We start from the raw sequence: 22,292 nt of genomic DNA, 5'->3' as shown, positions 1-22,292 counted from the left end.
CTTTACAGTTTTGAATACTTGGAAAGCAGTGCTTTTTTGTTCCCCCTTTCTTGAAAGAATTGTGAGAATTGAGGAGGTGTTTTTCCTTTTGAAATGTGGTACAAGCCATCTTATTACAGACATGATACTTTTGTGCTTAACAATTTCTAGGATCCTTCAGGAGGAAATTTAATTTAAATGTAATTTAATTTAATTTAATTTAATAGTTAATACGAGTGTAAGATTTAAAGTTTTAGGGAAACAGAATTATTAGATAAACAATTTAGTATTTGATTTATTTCATTAAAATGTGTTTTTGTATGAGCTTCTTGTATATGTTATGAAAACTTTAGTTACAAATGTTGCAGGATTGAATTCTAGACTTATTTTCATACTATGAATGAAATCTGTGACATTATCTGAGATGATATCTTACCTTTGAGCCTTATGGGGGAAGCTTTTAGGGAAGATTTTTAAGAAATGGGATATTGAACAAAAAAAAGTACGTAATCATCTTTACCTTTGACTCATATATTATATGAAATAGAAATTTACTGAGCTGTGGTATTGCAAAGATAATATACTAGCATTGTTTATGGGTACTAAGACAGTTATTTTGTATCCAGTATTGAGCAATTCACATACTTTGGACATCTAATTTAAGCTGGTTCTTATTTTCTTCCACTTTTAGATGTTGCTGTTCAGCTTCCTGACAAGAAATCCATAATTATGTATTTAACATCTTTGTTTGAGGTGCTACCTCAGCAAGTCACTATAGATGCCATCCGTGAGGTAGAGACACTTCCAAGGAAATATAAGAAAGAATGTGAAGAAGGAGAAATTAACATTCAGGTACAGGTAAATTTTTATTAATGTGTTTGACTTGCCATATTTGTTTTCTCTTAGGTACTAGATAAAAACACTTTCAGAGCAGTTTTTTTCTTGACTGAGAACGTCTTGGTTTCTCAGCATCAGAAGTTCAGTTTATCAGTTGGCATGCTGTCACACATCACATGCATGTAATGGAGAACCATAACTTTACTGATTTTACTTTTTAAGAAGGAAAATATATTATTTCATACAGCAAGGCTAGAGTTAGAGTCTAGGATTGTGATCATGCTTCTGCATAACATGCTTAAGGACCTATGTTTTTCTATCATCTGGTCATCTTTTATCACTCTTGTCCTGTACTGAAGGTGGTTTTTCTCATGTCAGCTTAGTTCTGTTCTAAGTACTAAATTTTTTTGCCATTAAAAAATGGATTTGTACCATTATATTCTCACAAGGGTCATCAAAATGTAAGCTTTTCCCTTTCTTTTAGGAGGAATAATTGATAATATGTTACTTGGTGAGTTTTTCACTTAAGGGCTGACAGTGGTTTTATTCATCAGTATATCAATGAGGATCTTTTTTTTTCAGGAGCTATAAAGTCATGAAATTTTCTTCCTGAATTATCCTGCCTTGAAGCAATCCATATTTTACCTTATTCTGTTTTAGTCTAACCAGTTCTCATAATTCATTAAATGAGAGAATCTTAACAGTGGGATGAGACCTTAAAAGTCATTTGGTCTAACATTTATCAACCAAACCATCAAAAGATACACATGGATTTCAAAGTGATAAGAAATACATTTTAGAGAGGCAGAAAGCATGGGCTTTGAAGCTTAAATTTCATCCCTGTTACTTCTTGTTTTGGGTTGGTTACTTACCCTCTCATCCTCAGTTTTATTGCAAAATCTGGGTTAAACCACCCACTTTATAAAGTTAATAAGTTTGAAGTGTCTAAAATGATGTTAATAAGCACTCTATAAACAGCAGATATTATTATAATTTTTCCTTCTCATTTTGTTTAGGTATTATCATTCATTTTTATTCAACAAGATTTTTTTTCAAATGTTAGTGATAATGATAATGGTCTTGAATTGGCATAGCATTTTTTTTTTCCTCTCCAAGGTTCAAAGGACTTATTATTTCAGGTTTTCTTTGGGTAGTAGGTACCACTTTTATTTTCTCCATTTCAAAAAACTATGATTTACAGAAAAAGAAAAAGCTTAGAGGAAAAGAAGGCAAGAGATAGGGCCAGATTGTGAACCAAGGGCTCTTTTTAGTAGTTTTGAGGATCAAGTGATATTGAGGAAAAGCCCTAATGTTTTATCATTGAATGTTTGCTGAGAAGCATTTGTCTCTAGTAGTGTAGTTATTATGCTGCATTAATGACGCATCCTTTTCAGTGGCTCAAATAATCTTCGGAGTTTGCCTTTTGGTTTTAGAATCATTTCTTCATTGGATCGGTGTTCCTTTTGTTAGAAAGATGGAATATTCTACTTCTTATAGTGAAGGCTATTCTCTTTTAAAAAGGAGGGAGATTTCATTTGCCTTTTCATGGTGTGTAGATAAAATAATCACTTCTGTTTAGGGCTCGGGGTGACATGATAAGAATTGCAGAAGCCATTTGCTGTTTGATTAAGAGCAAGTGTATTGGGACTTCCCTGGTGGTGCAGTGGGTGGGAATCTGCCAGCCAATGCAGGGGATGCGGGTTCGAGCCCTGGTCCGGGAAGATCCCACATGCCGCAGAGCAGCTAAGCCCTGCGTGCCACCACTACTGAGCCTGCGCTTTGGAGCCCACGAGCCACAACTACTGAGCCCGCATGCCACAACTACTGAAGCCTGTGCGCCTGGGGCCTGTGCTCTGCACCAAGGGAGGCCACCGTAATGAGAAGCCTGCGCACCGCAACTAAAGAAGGCCCGCATGCAGCAACGAAGACCCAACACAGCCAAAAATAAATAAATAATAAATTTATTAAAAAAAAAAAGAGCAGGTGTATTAATATTAACCTTTTCATTAATGCTTTCATTAATGCCTTAGAGGTTGAATTAGGTTAATTGGAGAGATAAAACGTGGTCAAGTTGTAATCATCTACTGTTTTGACATATCTTGCCATCCTCTACTTTCATGAGAACACTAATAGCCAGACTTCCTCTGCTCTTTCTACAAACATGTGCTGTAGAGCATTAGGTGGTCAGCAAATAATTCCTGAATTTCTCTTTAGATTAATCTCTCAGTTGAAAGTCTCCTCTTGTATGTGAATGAATACCCTCTGAACACCTGCATTTAGATAATGCCTTCCACTTCCGACCTCATAGATCCTAGTGCCTGTCTGAATGACCTTTGGCTGGTCACTAACTTTCCTAGTTCTCAGATATCCTCATTAGAACATCGAGGTTTGATACTAAATGACCTCCAGGATTATTGTGGTTTTCCAGTTTTGGGGTTTTAGGTCCAGAACTTAACTCATTTTCCCTTCTCTGTCTTTGGCACCATCTCTCTCCTAATCATCCATCATTTCATCTGTGGGCTCCCTGATTCATTGTTTTTAACTGCTGCATGTTGTTTACCGGCTCCATTTGGATTCTTCCTCCAGAATATCTTTGGTGTGTGTTTTCTTTCTGTTCCAGCCCTCATACTAATTAAACACCCCATCTCCTCTTGTGGTTTACAAGGCCCAGCCCACCGCCCCAACTCATCTCAGGCCACGGCACGCCAATCGTGGTGGACTTCTTCCTCTCCTTCCCCAAGATTCTTGTACGTGTGGGTTGCTCTCTGTGAAACGCTTCTCCACCCACTGTTTGCATGGCAAGCTTCCCATCTTTCCTCAATTTCAATGGAACTTTTTCAGAGACGACTTCCCTGATTAACCTAATTGAAATCCAACCACACACACACACACACACACACACACACACACACACACACACAGTCACACACTCACTCTGTTTCTTGCTGTCACAGTATTTTTGTAAACTATGTTAAGAATTTTAAATTGTATCTTAATAGCATTGAGAAAGCAGTGAAAGATTTTAAGCCGGGAAGTCTTATGATGTGATTACATTTTCCAAACATCATTCTGGCTGCTCTTTGAGAAGTGGGTGATGGAGGTAGCAGTCTGGGTAGCAGCGGGGAAGCAAAGACACTGGTAGCAGGCTGTTGCAGTGCTGAGGACAAACAGTTGTTGTGAAGATGGAAAGGCCTGGATGGATCTGAGATGAATTTTGAAGGTAGGAATGGCTTATACGTACGTATTAAATGTGGGCGGTAAAAGCTGGAGACCAAGGCCGGCTCCCTGATTTTTAGCTGGAGGGGTTAAGTGCATGGAGGAGGCATTTACTGAAATGGGAAACGTGAAGAGGTTTGGGGGAAAAAAAGCAGGGGTTTAAATACTGACAAAGTTTGATATGCCTATGAGACATTGAAGTGGAGATGTTAAGGAAGTAGGACATAGGAGTTTGGAGTTTGGGGCCAGAAATATAAAGGTAAATGTTTGCAGGATGTAGATGGTTCTTTAAATCCAATGGGAATGGATGAAGCCATGCAGGCAGAGGACATAGAAGGAAAAAGGGCTCTGCACTTAATTTTGAGGAGCTTCATTACTTACGTGTTGGCAAATGCTGTTGAACTAGGAGGAAAACCAAGGTGGTGTTATTGAAGCAGGGAAAGGAGAGCTTCAAGAGGGCGGGGACTGGTCAGATGTAGGGAATGCCACCGAGAGCTTAAGGAACATAAGGTGACTGGACCTCCGGGTTTGCTTGAAACAGTTGTGGTTTATGTGTGTTGTTCTAGTACTGTTGATTATCAAAAATGTTCTTTTTTTTTTGCTAATTACATGGTCATCCTAAAGCTGATGCTAGAAAAGTGGATTTGTCAATGAGAAGGTTATTGGTAACACTGGCAAAAGCTTTTCCAGGTGTGTGGTGGGGACCAGTGCCTAATCAGCATGAAAGGGAGTGTTAACAAATGTAGCTGTTAAATACATGAGCATTTCTTGTATTGTTCTCTATATGTTTGTGTGTGTTTGAGATAGTACATAAAAACTGTGGATGAGAGGTGATAAAATGGAGACAGGCTGTAGGCAAATTTTAAAGAATTTTTGCTCTGGAAGGGAACAAATGAATGAGAGAGGTGGTAGGTTTGGTTATATGATTCTAAAGTACATAAGAAAATACTCCACTGCCTAGAAGGAGCTTGGAATAACTTATTCCGCGGGCTCTTCAGAAAAAAAGACCAGCTAGTAAACTAGAGGGCAGCTGCCTCAAAAAAATATCATCAGTACGACAGCCTGTATGGGTGGCTGTCTTTCAGTGTCTAAAATGCAGTTCAGTAAAAGCAATTTAACTAGGGTCAAAGCAGGATTCTAATCTCTGTCTCTTTAAATGACATCCATCCTTCAAGGCCCAGCAGGTTCCAGATCCTCTATGAAACTTTCCTATTTTAGCCATTGGCGAATGCAAATAGCATTCCTTGTTGGACCCATGGAATTTATAACTTTGTTAATAGCCTTTTTATTTCTGTTGAGAAGTGATTCATGTGGGTTATTTGTCTCTTCCCAGCTATATTAGGATGTCCCTGAGTGCAGAATCCATGAGTGATGCAGCTTTTGTACGCTTTGCCATCCTAGCATTAATAAATGCGTTCTATTTCATGGCATGGCTCACCTAGCTCCTGAGAATCGGGTGGATCCCTAAGACACAGTGGTGCCTACCTTAGTTCCTGCATCCAGTGTGTCTTTGTTGAACACCTTCTGGTCTTCACAACGCTTGTGAGTTTTCTTGGCTTTGTTTTTATAGAGCTCAGCGCCAGAGGAGGAGCAAGAGGGTCCCCGAGCTGAAACCCCCAGCACTGTCACCGAGGTTGACATGGATCTGGACAGCTATCAGATAGCACTGGAGGAAGTGCTGACCTGGTTGCTTTCTGCCGAGGACGCTTTCCAGGAGCAGGATGACATTTCCGATGATGTTGAAGAAGTCAAAGACCAGTTTGCAACCCACGAAGTAAATAATCTATAGCTGATGAGCAGGATATATGTACCATGGTGCCTGTGTCTTAATCAGGGGCTGTACCCTGATGTTTGTTGTTTACTGAATTCTGCTCCACAGAAAGGTCATGGCATATTTTAAGACTTGTGATATTTAAATAGGGCTTTGTTACAGAATTGGTGTGGGTGATTTAACTGTGCACTGGAATTAGATTTCGGATTTTAATCTTACCGTAATTTGTAGATTCTGTGAAGCCACTGACAAAAATCAGTGCATAGTACTGCTCGTTTCTGAAGTGTACCATTATAGTTAAACACAAAATGGCTAATGAATACACCAAATCTTTAGATTTGACTGTTCCCCAGGAAGTGATTATTTTTATTTATTGTATGATTAAGAAAACTCATATCCACTATTCCTGTGTAATTTTATATATTGAAAATTTCCTACTATTTCAGGGATATATTGCAGTGTAGTGATTGGATTATGTGAAGAATTCTTTTGATTAAGTAGTTTCTTGGTGTTGATATATTAATTGGCAGGTCTGATTTGCTGTTTTGGTTTGAAAATAATAGAAATGGTCATTTTCTTTAAGCACTTTCTCTTGGGTGAGCGTGGTGCTTTATTTATTATATCTTCTCATAATTCCATGTTCACGACCTAACAGCAGCATAATCAGCATTTACTTAAAAATAGCTGGTGTTATCACATGTAACGTCCTCTTTGATCTATTCTTTTTCCTTCAGGCAGCTGCTGATTCCCTATAATCAGAGCTTAAAAAATTGGATCAAAGTCTTATTTATTTGCACTCTACATGGTTACTTTTTCTCACAGCATTAATATTTAGACATTAACAATTTATTAAGATTTTTCTTCTTCACTGAGCAGCCCACAAATCATAATGATGTACCTTCTCAGGCTTTTATGATGGAGCTGACGGCGCACCAGAGCAGTGTTGGCAATGTCCTGCAGGCAGGAAACCAGCTGATAACACAAGGAACTCTGTCAGATGAAGAGGAGTTTGAGATTCAGGAACAAATGACCCTGCTGAATGCCAGATGGGAGGCACTAAGGGTGGCAAGTATGGACAGACAGTCCCGGTGAGTGGAAGCTCAGAAAGGAACACTATTCCGTAGACTGCGTTGCCCAGTTTAGCACCAGTAAAAGTCTGCATGTCTGTGAGAACAAGATAACCAGAGAACTTGCCTTGTAAAATTTTGACTCTTTTCTTTATGTAGTGTTGCTGGAATTTTGTATGATCTTTATGTCCCCTTTGATATGTTAACCAAATGCAAAGGTAAAAGTTGCAATACAGAAATTAGCAAAGACATTTAATATGGACTTTGCAGTATTAAAATTGGCTAACCATTAATTCTCATGTGAAGACAGGACTATGTTATATTTATCCCCAATTCTATTTTGTAACTTTTTTTTTTAACATCTTTATTGGAGTATAATTGCTTTACAATGGTGTGTTAGTTTCTGCTTTATAACAAAGTGAATCAGCTATACATGTACATATATCCCCATATCCTCTCCCTCTTGCATCTCCCTCTCACCCTCCCTATCCCACCCCTCTAGGTGGACACAAACCACCAAGCTGATCTCCCTGTGCTATGCGGCTGCTTCCCACTAGCTATCTATTTTACATTTGGTAGTGTATATAAGTCCATGCCACTCTCTCACTTCGTCCCATGTTACATTTTTTTAAGTATTTTTTTCCCCATGGTTCATTTTGTTTCGTGTATTGTGTGTTAAGGAGCAAACTGCATTCCATGGCAATTTCCACCTATTTAATAGGCAGGAATTCCTGATTGAAGAAACAATGATTCTGATACAAATAGAGGGTGCTGTTATTTGCATTCTTTGACTGCATTTAATTGACTCCATTTAGGAAATAATTTTTTTTTTTTTTTGGCTGGTTTCTGTATTTAAAGACCAAATGCTACTTTAAATGGTTAGACAAGAATGTGTTCCCTGCCCCATTTCTTTGCTGCCTGGAGTGTGCATTTGCTGTTGCAAAGGGAAGAAGGAGTGGGAATAATGCTGTGTTCCCCTCGGACAGGCTGCACGATGTGCTCATGGAACTGCAGAGGAAGCAGCTACAGCAGCTCTCCGCCTGGTTAACACTCACAGAAGAACGCATTCAGAAGATGGAAACTTGCCCCCTAGATGATGACTTAAAATCCCTACAAAAGCTGCTAGAAGATCATAAAGTAAATCTGGCTCATATTTCTTTTATACCTTATCAAATATGAAAAAGCAGCCCTCAGCATCCTCAGGAGCCGATGGCTTCTATCATTAGTGCAGAGATGGGACACTTCTTCAGTGTGCTCTTTTATTCAGCAGCCTGTAGGGTAGAGTGCATGGGAATGTGACTTTTCTGAGCCAGGGATGAAAGCACAGGTAAAATTTTATGTGGGTATGTGTAGTTTTCTTCTGAAAGTACATAGTGTTCATAAGATTCTCAGGGCTTTTTTTTTTTTGGACCTATGAGTGGTTAAGAACCCTAGGGTGTTGCATGAATGCAGTGTGTGGGGAAATAAGGAAACCCTCAGATTGATCTGTACCTAATCCTTTCAGGAAGGCTATTGCTTCTTCTCCTAGGTAAAGATTCAAAATTTGGTGGGAGATTTAATTTGGTCACAAATGTAAGAGATAACTTTTCATAGTCAAGGAAAGGTAGAGTAAAATAGCCTCTCTGCGAACTGAAGAATTTTATTTTTCAATGAAATATCTAGATAACTGAAATAAAGCTTTAGGGATAGATTAAACACAAAAACTCAAGGCATCTGATGACACTATTGGTAGTATTTGAATAAATTACCTATATACGTATGTGTTGTGACCTACAATGCTCTTCCCATGGAAGAAGTGGGAAGAGAAGTTGTCTGTATACCCCTAATTGCTTTCCTGGGTAGCAAATCAGAACAGCTTCTGACTATCAAATAGCATTTGACTTATCTGTCACTTTATACCATGTTGCACTAGATAAAATAATCTCTGACTATGTGTATTTAAGTTTGGGACTTTATTGACTTAATGATTCTATATTCTTAATTCCTACTATAGGCGCTCAACCTGTTTATGGGACACCTTTTTTCTTTTTCTTTTGGCCACAACTTGGAATAAAAATAATAAAAGTGATGACATCCCATTTGCAATCTGTTATGACATTGCATTTTCAAACTGCTTTGGTTCATAATGAAATGTAAAGATGTATAATGGGTTTGTTTCATTAGTAGAACACTTAGGCTAATGATTGGAGATTTGAACACCATGCCTCATTAAGTGTCCTTAATTACTATTGACAACCCAGTGGATTTTAAATAGATAAATGGGAAAGAGTAGACATAATGGTTTATCTTAATTTTTTCTCTAGAGTTTGCAAAATGATCTTGAGGCTGAACAGGTGAAGGTCAATTCCCTAACTCACATGGTGGTGATTGTTGATGAAAACAGTGGCGAGAGTGCTACAGCTATTCTGGAAGATCAGTTACAGGTAAGGACCCTGTAAAGTAGGATTGTCCCAAGGGACCTGTGGTCTGAGCCCCAGTTGCACATTGCCCCTCTTCTTCCTGTTTGGTCTCACTGTTTATTTAGAATCGTAGAACAATCTTCTTTAGGTTGTACTTCCCAGTTGGGATTCCACAGCATGGGGGTTTACAGGAGAACCTAGGTATCATTGCTATACTTCAGCCCTTGGGGAATGGTTGGGGCCGCTTGTGGTCCACAGCTTCTTTGGGCATATGAAGAAGATGTGGAAGCATAAGAACTGATCTCAACAAGTGATCCACAGACTTCTTGCTCAGAATCACTTGACGAATTTGTTAAGATGCATATTTCTGGGCTCTACGCAGACCTAAGTCCCTGGGAGTGGGCCCAGTGAATACATAAAAAAAATGTAAAGTTTGAGAATTTCAGCCGTGTGGGATTTAATATCCCAGTTTCTTTGGTAGATCAATGTGTGCATGTCAACACCAGTTTTGGGAACCTTGCTTCTTTTTGCTCAGTGACTATAGTGTATCTTTATAAGTCTTTATAAAGAGAGTTTTTGGTTGACAGTTAACCCTTGAAAACTTGGGGTTAGGGGCACTGACCTCTCAAGTGGTTGAAAATCCAAGTATAACTTTTTACTTCCCCAAAACTTAACTACCAATAGCCTATTGTTGACTGGAGGCGTTACTGGTAACAAACAGTCCATTAGGACATATTGGGCTGGCCAAAAAGTTCGTTCAGTTTTAAGGAAAAATAAAAGACACACTTTTCATTTTCACCAAGAACTTTATTGAATAACATATTTATTAACCGAACGAACTTTTCGGCCAACCCAATATTTTGTGTTATATGCATATCTACAGATATTTTATGCATTTATGAATACCTAACTTTTTCTTAATTTTTTCAGTATCCCTAGGTTATGTGCTTCGTCTTTATTTCAAATTGTCACAAATCTCCAAAATTTTTTCCAATGTATTTATTGAAAAAAATCCAAGTATGAGTGGACCCGCAGCTCAAACCCCTGTTGTTCAAGGGTATTTTACTTAAACAATACTTGGATTATCTGATATAATGTTGCCAGTTGATGATTTTCAGTAACTTTCAGACTATAAATTATCATATGAAATTCTTTTTCTTTTGTATCATTTAAAATTAGCCAGTGATTTTGAGCCTTTGGTGCAGTAGTATTTAGTTATTACAGTAATCTGAGAGGTAGGCATTCATGTCTTGCCTATTTAATAGTGAGGAAATTCAGAGGTTTAAGTAGGCAATAAGTTTTCATGCTGAGACAACAGACCTGTCTTCTGGCTCTGCGTTCTCTACCCTTTGAGCTATGCAAAGCTTACTCTGGTATTAAATATTGAAATAAGATAATATTAATTAAATAATTATTGCTCCCAAGCAAGTAATGAAGAAATAAAAACTACAATTTGTTAATCATTATTTATAAAGCGGTAATAAAATAATTTTTGGGGAAGTCATCATGAAGAATGATTTTTTTAAATTAATCAAATTTATTTATTTAGTTTTGCTAATACTTGTAATATTCTGTTGCTAAGTTTTGTGGAATTTTTTATGGATCATGCAATGTAAACAGAACAAATCAGTTAAGTATTTTTTTCACAGAAATTCTCTCATTCAAAACATAGTTTTTATAAATTAAAAATTTTGTTTCATAATTTTGGTACTACAGATGAAAATTGTCTTGGCATGTAAAAGATGGTTAAGAAACAATTGACGCACTGAATTTTGTCTTAAAGATAGCCTGAAAAAAATGGAAGCACCGAAAATAAATGTTTGCTTTATTTCGAAGGTATATGTGAAACTGTCAAATTCTCATATAAAAACCACAATAAAACGGAAAAGAGCAGGAATTTGGGGTCAAAAGTTACAGGATGGAGTTCTAGTTGTGCCACTTTCTAGCTATGTAGTGTGAGATAATTAAATTCTATGGAAATTAGTTTTTCTCATCTATAAATTTGTAGGATTCATCTGTATTATTTACAGCAACTTTCATAAAAATATTTTTCATAAATTGCTACTCCGTAATAGAGAACGATGGATGCCAAGAATTTCTTTAAGGATTGTGTTAATTATCTCTTAAGGCTTTGTTGACAAAGGATGGTTTCTTCCTTTTCTAGAAACTCGGTGAACGTTGGACAGCCGTCTGCCGATGGACTGAAGAACGTTGGAACAGGTTACAGGAAATCAACATTCTGTGGCAGGAATTACTGGAAGAACAGGTATGAAGCTGTTATCCATAATGGGCGAAATAAGTGGTGAAAAATAAACCCATCGTTAATTATGGCATTAGAATAAAGTCTAGTTTATTTTTCCTCAAAAGGAAAATTTACAAATAATTATTTATTATGTTAAAAGTCAGCTTTGTGTCCATTTTATCATGCAGTTTATTCATAGAGATTGCATTATATATTAGCTCCATTGTAATAATAATTTGACTTTGTTCATTACTGAGAATGTTAGTATTTAGATATGCTACTTTCAGGATTTGCATGACAATTTTTACTGCATTTGTGTTGGGTAATGTATTTGAACTTGTATCCATACAGCCTAGCATATGGTTTGTGCTCAGTACATAATGGTAAATGAATCCATTCAATACTTTGTGAACTTTAAACCACAAGAATTTTTTGTGATTTTTAATCAGGATAACTACTGAAATTAATAAGAAAATATTATTTAGTAACACCATTGATTGAACACTTAGTTAATTTTTTTTTCACTAAGGATTAACATAGAAAATGAACCTTTGATGTAAAGCTGCCACTTTAAGTTTTCAGTCTGAGTGGTGGCCCTTTGCCCATCTTCATCCTTCCAGAAAAGCAACCGTCAAAACAGAATACAAATAAGCAAGACTTTTCTTCAAAATGCCAAAGAGTTGTGGTGTAGAAAATAAGCAGATACTCTGTTCCCACATCTCAGTGTCCATTGAGAGTCTTTTAAATGCATTTCATTTCCATCCACAAAAAGCGACTATATTCTTTTCACGGAATAAAAACAGATGTATGATGTTTTGTGATTTACTAAATATGGTGGCAGAGAGAACATCTTAAAAAGCAGGTTGCAAAATTTGTCCCAGTGAAGTTGTAAGTTACTGCCACCTGCCCCCAAGACCAGAATTGTCCTATTAAGAATCTCATAATGGACCTGATTCTGATTTCTGAAATATTTACATTTCCCTTTACAAAGATTTAAATTTACTTAGTCCCTTTAATTCAGGCCAATGAGTCATGTAGAATAATTAAAATTTTACTTCATTAATGATTGTGGGAGACATTGATTGCTAGGTAACCATTGTGTTACTCCTCTAAGTAAAATAATTTAAAATTTGGAAAGAATCAAAATTTGGTAATTAAAAATATTTAAAAATAGAGAGTGGCTGGGATTTTGGCCATTTATTACCTTAGGGTTAAAAATGACCTTTGAATGGCCTTCTGTTAGTGATATGGAAGGAGAAATCGTGTTAAAATGTAGAACTGAAGCCAACATTGGTACTTAATTGATAATTTGCTGTTAAAGAGAATGAGACCAATCAACTGTGTCTGAATTAGAAAATCTTTCAAGGGATTATTGTTCACTCAGTTGCAGAGGCTTTAAGATAGAAATGGGCTCTGAGAATTAGTTCAAAATTTCTGCAGCATAAGCCAAGTGTGGCAAGCAAGGTATTCTGTGATTGACTTTAACCTACCTTTCCAAACTTAACTTTCCCTCCATCCTTCCATGTACCCAGTGCTCAAATCCTGAATTCCCAGTTTGTAGCCCATTCCTAGACTGTCAAGGCCACGAGAGTAGTGCTGGTTCTTTTTCACTTCTCTTTTCCCAGTGCATGGTGCATCATAGGTTGCTTATGGATTTTGTTGTATTGTTTTCATGTTTTTGGAAGAGCGAACTGGTTTTCTAGCCTCTGTGTTTTCAAGTGTGGCATCTTCCTCGGAATGCCTTTTTACCCATCTCTTTATTTTTAAGTTCTCCCCACCTGTTACCAACCCTTTCGAGTCCGACTCCTACAAGGGCCCTCTTGCCCAGTGATGCTCGAGCCAATAGAATGAAACCTAGTTTGGTTCAGAAACAAAGGAAAGTTTTATTCTTTTTTTTTTTTTTTTAAATTTTATTTATTTTTGGCTGCGTTGGGTCTTCGTTGATGCATGCGGGCTTTCTCTAGTTGCGGCGAGTGGGGGCTACTCTTTGTTGCGTTGCACGGGCTTCTCACTGTTGCGGTGCACGGGCTTCTCATTGCAGTGGCTTCTCTTGTTGCGGAGCACGGGCTCTAGAACGCAGGCTCAGTAGTTGTGGCACACGGGCTTAGCTGCTCCGCGGCATGTGGGGTCTTCCCGGACCAGGGCTCGAACCCGTGTCCCCTGCATTGGCAGGCGGATTCTTAACCACTGTGCCACCAGGGAAGTCCGAAAGTTTTATTCTTTGAGGAAAGAATGGAGAGGAGTGAGCTTGCGCTCTGGAGTCCATGCTCTCCCCAACAATCATCGGCGGGGCTGCTCTAGAGGGTTCTTCTTGGCAGGGAGGGGGTGGAGTTCTCGCGGGTCTGGTGCAAGTGTGTTGCTCATGGCTCCAGATTATACAGTGCTGGGTGCAGCCTCTCTGCACATGGCCTGCTGCCGTCATCTTCGACTGAGGTGTCATGCACAGCACTTCTGCACACCGGCTGCCGAGCTGAGATGTTGGGCATGGTGGGTCTCCTCTGGGAACCAGTCCACCTTGTTAGGTGCAAAGACTCTGCACACGGCCCCCTATAGGCAAGTGAAACTAGACTTAGCACAAAAGAGGAGGTTAGAACTTATCACCTAGATTCCACCTTATTTTTCCCGGTATCCCAGTGGGCTTTGCCAGTGACATATCCATCTAGGACCATGAAGTCACCTATAAACTCCCTCCCCCTCCCCACTGTTTCAAAACTGTAAGCAATCTCTTTGTGGTGTCTGCACTTTCTAACTGGTGGCACAGTTATTTTTGTGCGTTATCTTATCACTCTTACTACATTGAGGACAGGATCCATATTTGTCTTGTATTTTCTAATCTTTGTCCTTTTTTGGTGGAATATAAAGGCAGAGAATGGTTGTTAAATAAACTGATAAATAAAACAACTAGAGAAAGAGTTGATTCCAAACACAGAACCAAGAATTTCCCCCCTCAACTCTATAGAAAAAGGTTTCTGTGGTAAATACTACATTTTGGGAAAAATTATCCCAATGCAGCCATTTTTGTTGTTTTTACTCCTCCTTCGTGTTTATCTCCCTACTTTACTAAATATCTTCTGCCTAAAAGACATGCATCACTGGCCAGTGAAGTTTAAAGATCTTTATATTGACTTTGGACTATCCTCAAACTTTGTCCTCTAGTCATAATTGCTGTCAAATCTGGAGCATTAGTGTGGTTGTCCTGCAAGATGCATGGAAAAACCATGGGCTTCGGGGTGTGGGTCTTTGATCCGGCTCTGCAGTTAACAAGCCAAGAGATCTTGGACATATAATTTGGCTTCTCTCTCTTTCTTCCCTAAAATGAGGGGCTGAGACAAGAAAATCTCTGACCTTCCCTCTGCATCTAGAGAGTTATAAAGTGATTCTTTTGGAGACCTGGATAGTTGGATTTAGCCTTTTAGACCCACCTACTTCCCTGAGAATTAGGTTTAGTTATCCAGGAGTGGGGCTAATTTCAGGTCGATCTGTTGCAAATCTGAGAAGGGTAATATCTTAAAGAAAGATGCCTTCCTGGGTCATTTATGCCTCAGGCTTAGGTGTTTGAAGTCCTTCTTATCCCAGATGTGGATAAGCCTCTAGTAACATAAAAATTGGAGATTCTGGAACTTGATTGAATTGAATTACCAAATGATTCCCTAAATATATTTCTAACTTTGATTATTATTTGTAGTGCTTGTTGAAAGCATGGTTAACTGAAAAAGAAGAGGCTTTAAATAAAGTCCAGACGAGCAACTTCAAAGACCAAAAGGAACTAAGTGTCAGTGTTCGACGACTGGCTGTAAGTGATGTCATTGTCAGCATCTGTCTTGTAAGCCTATGATATCTTACTGTTTTATATCAATGGTTAATACAGTTTAGTGAATAGACTCATTACCTAACTCTGAAATGCTGCCATGTAATGATCTAGAACCAGGAGTCTTATGTTTTAGCTTTAGGGAATTAATTGCAAGGCAGGTGAATTTTACAATAAAATATACATGTTTACATTTCCTGACTGGGGAACAGGAAGATAAAGTCCTGTTAAAAGAGAGTCATCTAATAAGTATCTGAAATACTAGATTTTGAAGGAAGACATGGAAATGAAGCGTCAAGCGTTGGATCAGCTGAGTGAGATTGGCCAGGATGTGGGTCAGTTACTTGATAATCCTAAGGCATCCAAGAAGATAAACAGTGACTCAGAGGAACTGACTCAGAGATGGGATTCCTTGGTTCAGAGACTAGAAGATTCCTCCAACCAGGTACCTTTTGCTTTGGGTAATGTGTTGTGCTATTAAGTGGAAATTTTACGTTCAGGTTTGTTTTAGTTTTTATGAAATAAAAGTAGTAACTAAACTAAAAAGTTGGTTTCTTATACCTGGTTTACTATAAAATTGAAAAATTGACATGTGAATATCTTTAGTTTTCTAAAGTAAATTTTAGTAGACCTTCAAAAAACTTACTGATATCCAGTCATTCAACCCTTAGTAACTGATAACACTTGGACATGAATCCATTAAATGATCTTGAAATCTTAAATAATCTTATTAATTTAAAGAATATTTTAACAAATTGAACAAAATTAACACTTTGGTTTGTACATGAATGTTCACAGCAGCATTATTCATAATAGCCAAAAAGTGAAACAACTGATATATCCATCAATAGATGGATGGATAAACAAAATGTGGTATATCCATGCAATTATTAGGCAATAATAAAATGAGGTACTGATACATGATACAACATGGATGAACCCTGAAAACACTGTGCTGAGTAAAAGTAGCCAGTCACAAGATTAATGCACTATAATTCTATCTATATGAAGTATCCAGAATAGGCAAATCCAGAGAGACAGGAAGTAGATTAGTGGTTGCCAGGGGCCAAGAGGGAGAGAAGGATGGGGAGTGACTGTTTTGGGCACAAGGTTTTTTTTTTTTTTTTTTGTTCTCTGAAGATAATATAATTTATTTATTTAGATATCAATAAAGGAAGGAGATTTAGGAAATTCAAAAATATATGGAAACTATACAACACACTTATAAAGAACCAAGAAGTAAAAGAAGAAATCAAAAGGACAATTAGAAAATTATTTGAGATTAATAAAAACAAAACCAAAACATACCAAAACTCATGAATGCAGTGAAAGTAGTGTTCAGAATGAAATTGATAGCTTTACATGCCTATGTTAAAAAAGAAGATCTTATGTCAACATCCTAAACTTCTCCATTAAGAACTAGAAAAAAGAGTAAATTAAACCAAGTAGAAGAAAGAGAATAACGAACAGAGTACAAATATCTAACGAAGAGAATAGAAAACAATTGAGAAATTAAATAAAACCAAAATTTGATTCATTGGAAAAATGAACAAAATTGACAAAACTTTAGCCACACTAACTAAGCACAAAAGAGAGGACTCAAATTTCTCAAATCAGAAACATGAGCTGATATCACTACCAACCTTATTGGAATAAAACCATTGTCATCATCACCATCATCTTTTACATATTCTTCCAGAAAGTAGAGGTGTGGAGGACATTTCCCAAATAATTATAGGAAATATGTATTCTCCTATGCCAAAACAAAGATATCACAAGAAAAGAAAATTATGTATAAATATCTCTTATGAACATAGATGTGAAAATTCCCAAGTAAATACTAAAAATCAAATCCAATAACATATAAAAAGAATAATATGTTGTGACCAAGTGGGAGTTATCCCTAGAAGGGAAGATTGAAATATCAGTCAATGCATTACACCATATCAATAGAATAAAAGACAAAAACATGTGATCATCTAAATAGATATAAAAAAGGCATTTGACAAAATTCAACACCCTTTTATGATAAAAACACACACCAAACTGGAAATAGATGGGAGCTTTCTCAACCTAATAAAGAGCTTCTACATAAAAACCAACGACCAACATTACACTCAGTGATGAAAGACTGAATACTTTCTCCCTCATGTAAGGAACAGGACAAAGATGTCCTTGTACTAGAGTTTCTAGACAGGATGATTAGGCATTAAAAAGAAATAAAACTCATGTGAATTGGAAAAAAATAAAATTATCTCTGTACTCACATGATATAACCTTTTATATAGAAAATCCTAAGGAATCCGTACACACACACACACACACACACACAAAACTATTAGACTGATAAACATGCAACGAGCTTGCAGGATACAAGATCAGTATATACATTTGAATATATTGCTGTACGTTATTGATAAGTAGTCGTTCCTGAGGTCTGGAGCAGGGGTGTGCAAACTACAGGCCTTGTGGACTAAATCTAATCAGCTCCTTGTATTTGTGAATAAAGTTTTATTGGAACACAGTCATGCCCATTAATTTATCAGTACATATTGTCTATGGCTTTTTTCCTGCCACAATAACAGAGTTGAGTAATTGTGACAGAGACTTTAGGGCTTCCTTTTGAAATGATAAAACTATTCTGGAATTAGAAAGTGGACATGGTTGCACAACTCTGAATATACTAATAACCATTGGACCGTACATTTCCAAGGGGAGAATTTTATGGCATGTGAATTATATCCCAATAAAGCTGTTATAAAACATTAAAACTGGATGATTTTTATTTCAGGTGACTCAGGCTGTCGCAAAGCTGGGAATGTCCCAGATTCCTCAGAAGGATCTTTTGGAGACGGTTCGCCTAAGAGAACAAGTAACTACAAAAAGGTCTAAGCAAGAGCTGCCTCCTCCTCCTCCCCCAAAGAAGAGACAGATCCCTGTGGATTTGGAAACTAAGAAAAGGTGAGAATAGATAGAGACTATTTTCCAAACCCAATCCTGCACATAATGTATTTTGTACTCAGAACTTATTTTGTACTGATCACTAATCGTACGCAAATTTAGACATAATTATTGTAATGGAAATTCAACTACTGAACCACTCACTACTTCTGAGTCTTCTGAATATTCCACTTTACAGTGCTAAGCATCTAAATCATCTGGATGATTTTATTTATCTTGGGTTCAATTGGGAGAACTGTGTGACAGAACCCTTCTTCCTTTCCCATCAGTTACCTTGGGTGGATATGATTGTCCATGATCCCTCATTTATTCTGTCTTTCTCTATCACAGTTTCTACAATTTTGCTTTAGATCCATCTCCTTATTCTTTGTGACTGTCCTTCCTCTTCTCACCTTTAAAAAAAACTTACTTCAGGGAAGTAATTCATTTTCAGTCTCCTTTTCTTCCTTTTCCCCCTTCTTTCTTTTTTCATGTCTTCTTTCTTTGTTAATTCCTTTGTCATATTTATTAACAGATTCTTCATGTTTAGCTTTAAAATCCATCTTTGGTAAAATATCTTTTCATTGCTGACTCAAAAGAAACTCAGGATCCTTATAGGAGGAATAACCATGGCTGGCGTATAGTGAGCTTTTACTAGTGTCAGACCCTCTGCAGAGCTCTCCTGTGGGCGAGGTACTGTTCCTCACAGGCACTGGAGCAGGTAGTCTCAGAGCAGCCCTTGAGTAATGCTATCATTCTTGCCCTTTGACAGTAGAATCCCAGTGCTTGGGTAAATGGGCTGTTATTTTTGCCTGAATAAAAATGATATGATTTCCCCAGTTTAGCTTTTATTAGACAAAGCAGGATTGTAATTTTATCTGATGACTTTCATTTGGATAATAAGGCAGTCCTCCTAAGAGCATCTCCTTGCAGGACCAGTGGACCTCTGAGTTGCAAGCAGCGGCTGTGGAACTTTTACTTCTGGAGCCAAGGTAGCAGATGAGGGAGATGCTTCTGATGTTGATATCACCATAGACCTTTCATTTCCTGAGTGCTTATATTCTGTCAGTGTATCTGGCAGGGTGTCTCTCCAGTGCTGACTATGTGCATTTGGAAGCTGGGAAGGTTGTAAAAGACTAGGGTGCATAAATACGTTCTGGTACCAATTCTGACTTCACAGGTTTAGTCCTACAAGACTGCTTTCTCTTCCTCCTCCCCTGCCCCAGACCAGATGCCAGTTACAAGCCCAGGTTACCTGTGTTTCTTACCGACTGGCTACAGGTTGGAGGTTTCCACGACCTCCCTCCTGGGACTTCAGACGCTAGTCGCAAATCCAGGTTGTTACCTGTATTCTGACCAACTGGTTATAATTCAGAGGTTTCTAACACCACCTCCTCTGGTTCAGTTAATTTGACTAGAGCAGCTTACAAAACTCAGAGAAACATTTTACTTAATAGATTATCTGTTTATTATAAAAGGAATGCCACCCAGGAACAGCCAGATTGAAGAGATGCACAGGGCAAGTCATGGGGAAAGGGTGTGGACCTCCCATGCCCTCTCCCGGTGCCCCATTCTCTCTGAATATCCATGTGTTCACCAACTCGAAGCTCTCTGAACCCCATCCTTTTGGGTTTTTAGGGAGGCTTCATTACATAGTCATGATTGATTAAATCATTGACCTTTGGCGATTGATTCAACCTCCATCCCCTCTCCTCTCCCCTGAGGTCAGGGGGGTGAGACTGAAAGTTCCAACCCTCTAATCACAGGGTTGGGTCTCCTGACAACCAGCCCACCTTTTTAGCTGGGATCCAAAAGTCATCTCACTAACGTAACAAATGACACCTTTGTGGCTCTCATCACTGGAAATTCCAAGGGTTTGGGGAACACTGTGCCAGAAATAGGGACAAAGACCAAAAATACATTTCTTACTATACATCACAATATCACAGTGCATAACTATAAAATCTTAAACACGACCATGTTATATAGGGTGAATTCTGCTGCAAGAAACAGAATACTGTACCCGAAGTGACTTAAAACAATGAGGTCATTGATTATCTCACATTACAAGAAATCCGGAGGTGGGGCAGTTTTAATGGAATGGTGTGGGTCAGCATCCTGGCACCTTGTCTCTGCCCTCCTCAGCATGTTGGCTTTTCCCTTGTCTTCTCGTGGTCCCAAGGTGCTGCTGTAGCACTGGGCATGACATCCTTGTATAACCTGCTTTATAGGCAGGTAGAGCAGTTTTTCCTAATTTGTTTAGTTTAAAAATTTTTAATCAGGGAGAAAAACCTTTCCTGGAAGATATCAGCTAACTCCCTCACCCTGGTCTCACTGGCCAGGACTCAGTCACTTGCCCACACCCTGGGTTCCTGGGAGGCTGAAACTGTCCTGCCTTTTCAGTCTCTATAGTTGTGTTCTGGGGTACTCGGGCAGCAAGGAAGAAGTGTGGGGAGGGAGGTGTCTGTTGGGTGGGCACCTAGTTGTGAATTCCACAGTCTTTTATCCATGATTTGATTGATGCAGAAATGCCTTCAGTTCATTCCTGGACAAATGGAGGCTTGAGTATATCCAGTTCATTATAACAGACGGCAGTGAAGTTACCTTATTAGAAATTTTGCCCAAAGTTTGCCCCTCTAAGTCTATTCATGTGTGCTAGTTTTGCATCTTGGAGTGATATAGAGCTACATCATCTCTCTTCAATATGGTACCTCTTCAGAATTTAAGGATAGGTTTCATATTCTAATTTACATTGTCCTAAAGTCTAAGTATTCTTAAGCATCCTAATGTGACATGGTTTCCAGATCCTTTAATGTTTTTAGTCTGATTAGCTTGTCTTATTATTACACTATTAGCTTGTCTTACACTATTAGCTTGTCTTAAAATGGGCTGTCCGAGCAGATGTGAACCTTGAATAACTGCTTAGCACAGCTTATAATACATGCTTCAGAAATGATGGTTTATTTCCCCTTCTCTTCTCCTGGTGCTGCTAGTGGCTGTTTTTTGTTTTGTTTTGTTTTTTGTTTTCAGTCACCATAGGGACAGTCATTTCCTATAATCTAGATACATTTCTGTTAACATGACCTGAGATCGCTGGGCCTCTAAGGCGTTCACATTGCTCTTGCTACATTGAGGGCAGAGATGGAGTGAGTCTCCAAGGTCATTTAAAACATATGATCTTTGGTTTGTGCTCCTCTTCTCTGAAAGATTAAATAGAAATCTGCTCTTAAGACAACAGGAGGCGTGTACCCTTGTTTGAGTGATACTGTGACCCCTGGTTATGTACCTAGAGTGTCACAAAATCCCATTCAAAGTACAAGAAAAATTTATCTTGATGCAAAGACAAATATTCATAATTCACTAGAAACACTTTGAGCCAAGTTTCCCAAAAGAATCAGCAAGGACAACCTGTGCTTACCTGAAAGTCTCTGAAAATACCCAGATGTTGCTTTGAGAAGCCCTGGGGCAAAGCCCTGGACAAGAGCACAGACTCTTCAGCTTGAATCCCAGCTCTACCTTTTGTTAGCTTTGCTGCCTGGAGTAGTTATTTAAAACCTCTTCGAGCTCAATTCCTGCATCATTAGAAAGGATAATAATAGTGCATACTCACAGGGTTGTCGTGAGGATTCCTTGACTTAATAATGCATATAAACCATTTAGAGACGGGCCTGGCATATGGCCAGCAACTAGTGACTTGTTTCTCCTCTTGTTCCTCCTCACTGTGGTTTTGACTGACTTTCTCAACACCTCTCAAGTCTGTCCCCCTTTCTCCTTCTCCACTGTCATTTGGTTCGGCTTCTGATACTACCACAGCCTGTTCTCTGGACTTGCCTCTCTTTATTCTTTCTCCTCAGTGAACACAGAAGGGTAAATATAATCTTGTCCGTCCCACGCTTTAAACCCCTCACTGGCTCTCAGCTGTCTTTTGGGTAAGGTCCAACTCCTTAATCTATCCTGCAGGGCTTTCCAGTTACTGGTCCCTGTGGCTCTCTGCCACATTGTCAATTGTTCCTCCCTGAGTAGTGCTTGCTAT

At 38.3% G+C, this 22,292-nt stretch overlaps 1 protein-coding gene across 7 annotated transcripts in view; it reads left to right on the top strand.

The window, feature by feature from the left end:
* The window catches only part of UTRN (utrophin), a 501,645-nt gene that overhangs the window by 125,104 nt on the left and 354,249 nt on the right, over window positions 1–22,292 (top strand). For 5 of the 7 annotated variants that reach the window (XM_059941058.1, XM_059941059.1, XM_059941062.1 and 2 more), the window contains 9 exons: window positions 671–837; window positions 5,603–5,806; window positions 6,710–6,891; window positions 7,857–8,007; window positions 9,174–9,293; window positions 11,434–11,535; window positions 15,197–15,304; window positions 15,585–15,764; window positions 18,111–18,280. In XM_059941058.1, coding sequence (XP_059797041.1) covers window positions 671–837; window positions 5,603–5,806; window positions 6,710–6,891; window positions 7,857–8,007; window positions 9,174–9,293; window positions 11,434–11,535; window positions 15,197–15,304; window positions 15,585–15,764; window positions 18,111–18,280 — 1,384 coding nt within the window. The remainder of the gene's footprint in view (window positions 1–670; window positions 838–5,602; window positions 5,807–6,709; window positions 6,892–7,856; window positions 8,008–9,173; window positions 9,294–11,433; window positions 11,536–15,196; window positions 15,305–15,584; window positions 15,765–18,110; window positions 18,281–22,292) is intronic. The other 2 variants (XM_059941060.1, XM_059941057.1) reach the window with 1 other exon arrangement.

The sequence above is a fragment of the Balaenoptera ricei genome, chromosome 12 (genome assembly GCF_028023285.1).
Source record: "Balaenoptera ricei isolate mBalRic1 chromosome 12, mBalRic1.hap2, whole genome shotgun sequence".
In the NCBI taxonomy this organism is placed as follows: domain Eukaryota; kingdom Metazoa; phylum Chordata; class Mammalia; order Artiodactyla; family Balaenopteridae; genus Balaenoptera; species Balaenoptera ricei.
This window is presented reverse-complemented; position numbering and strand designations above follow the sequence as displayed.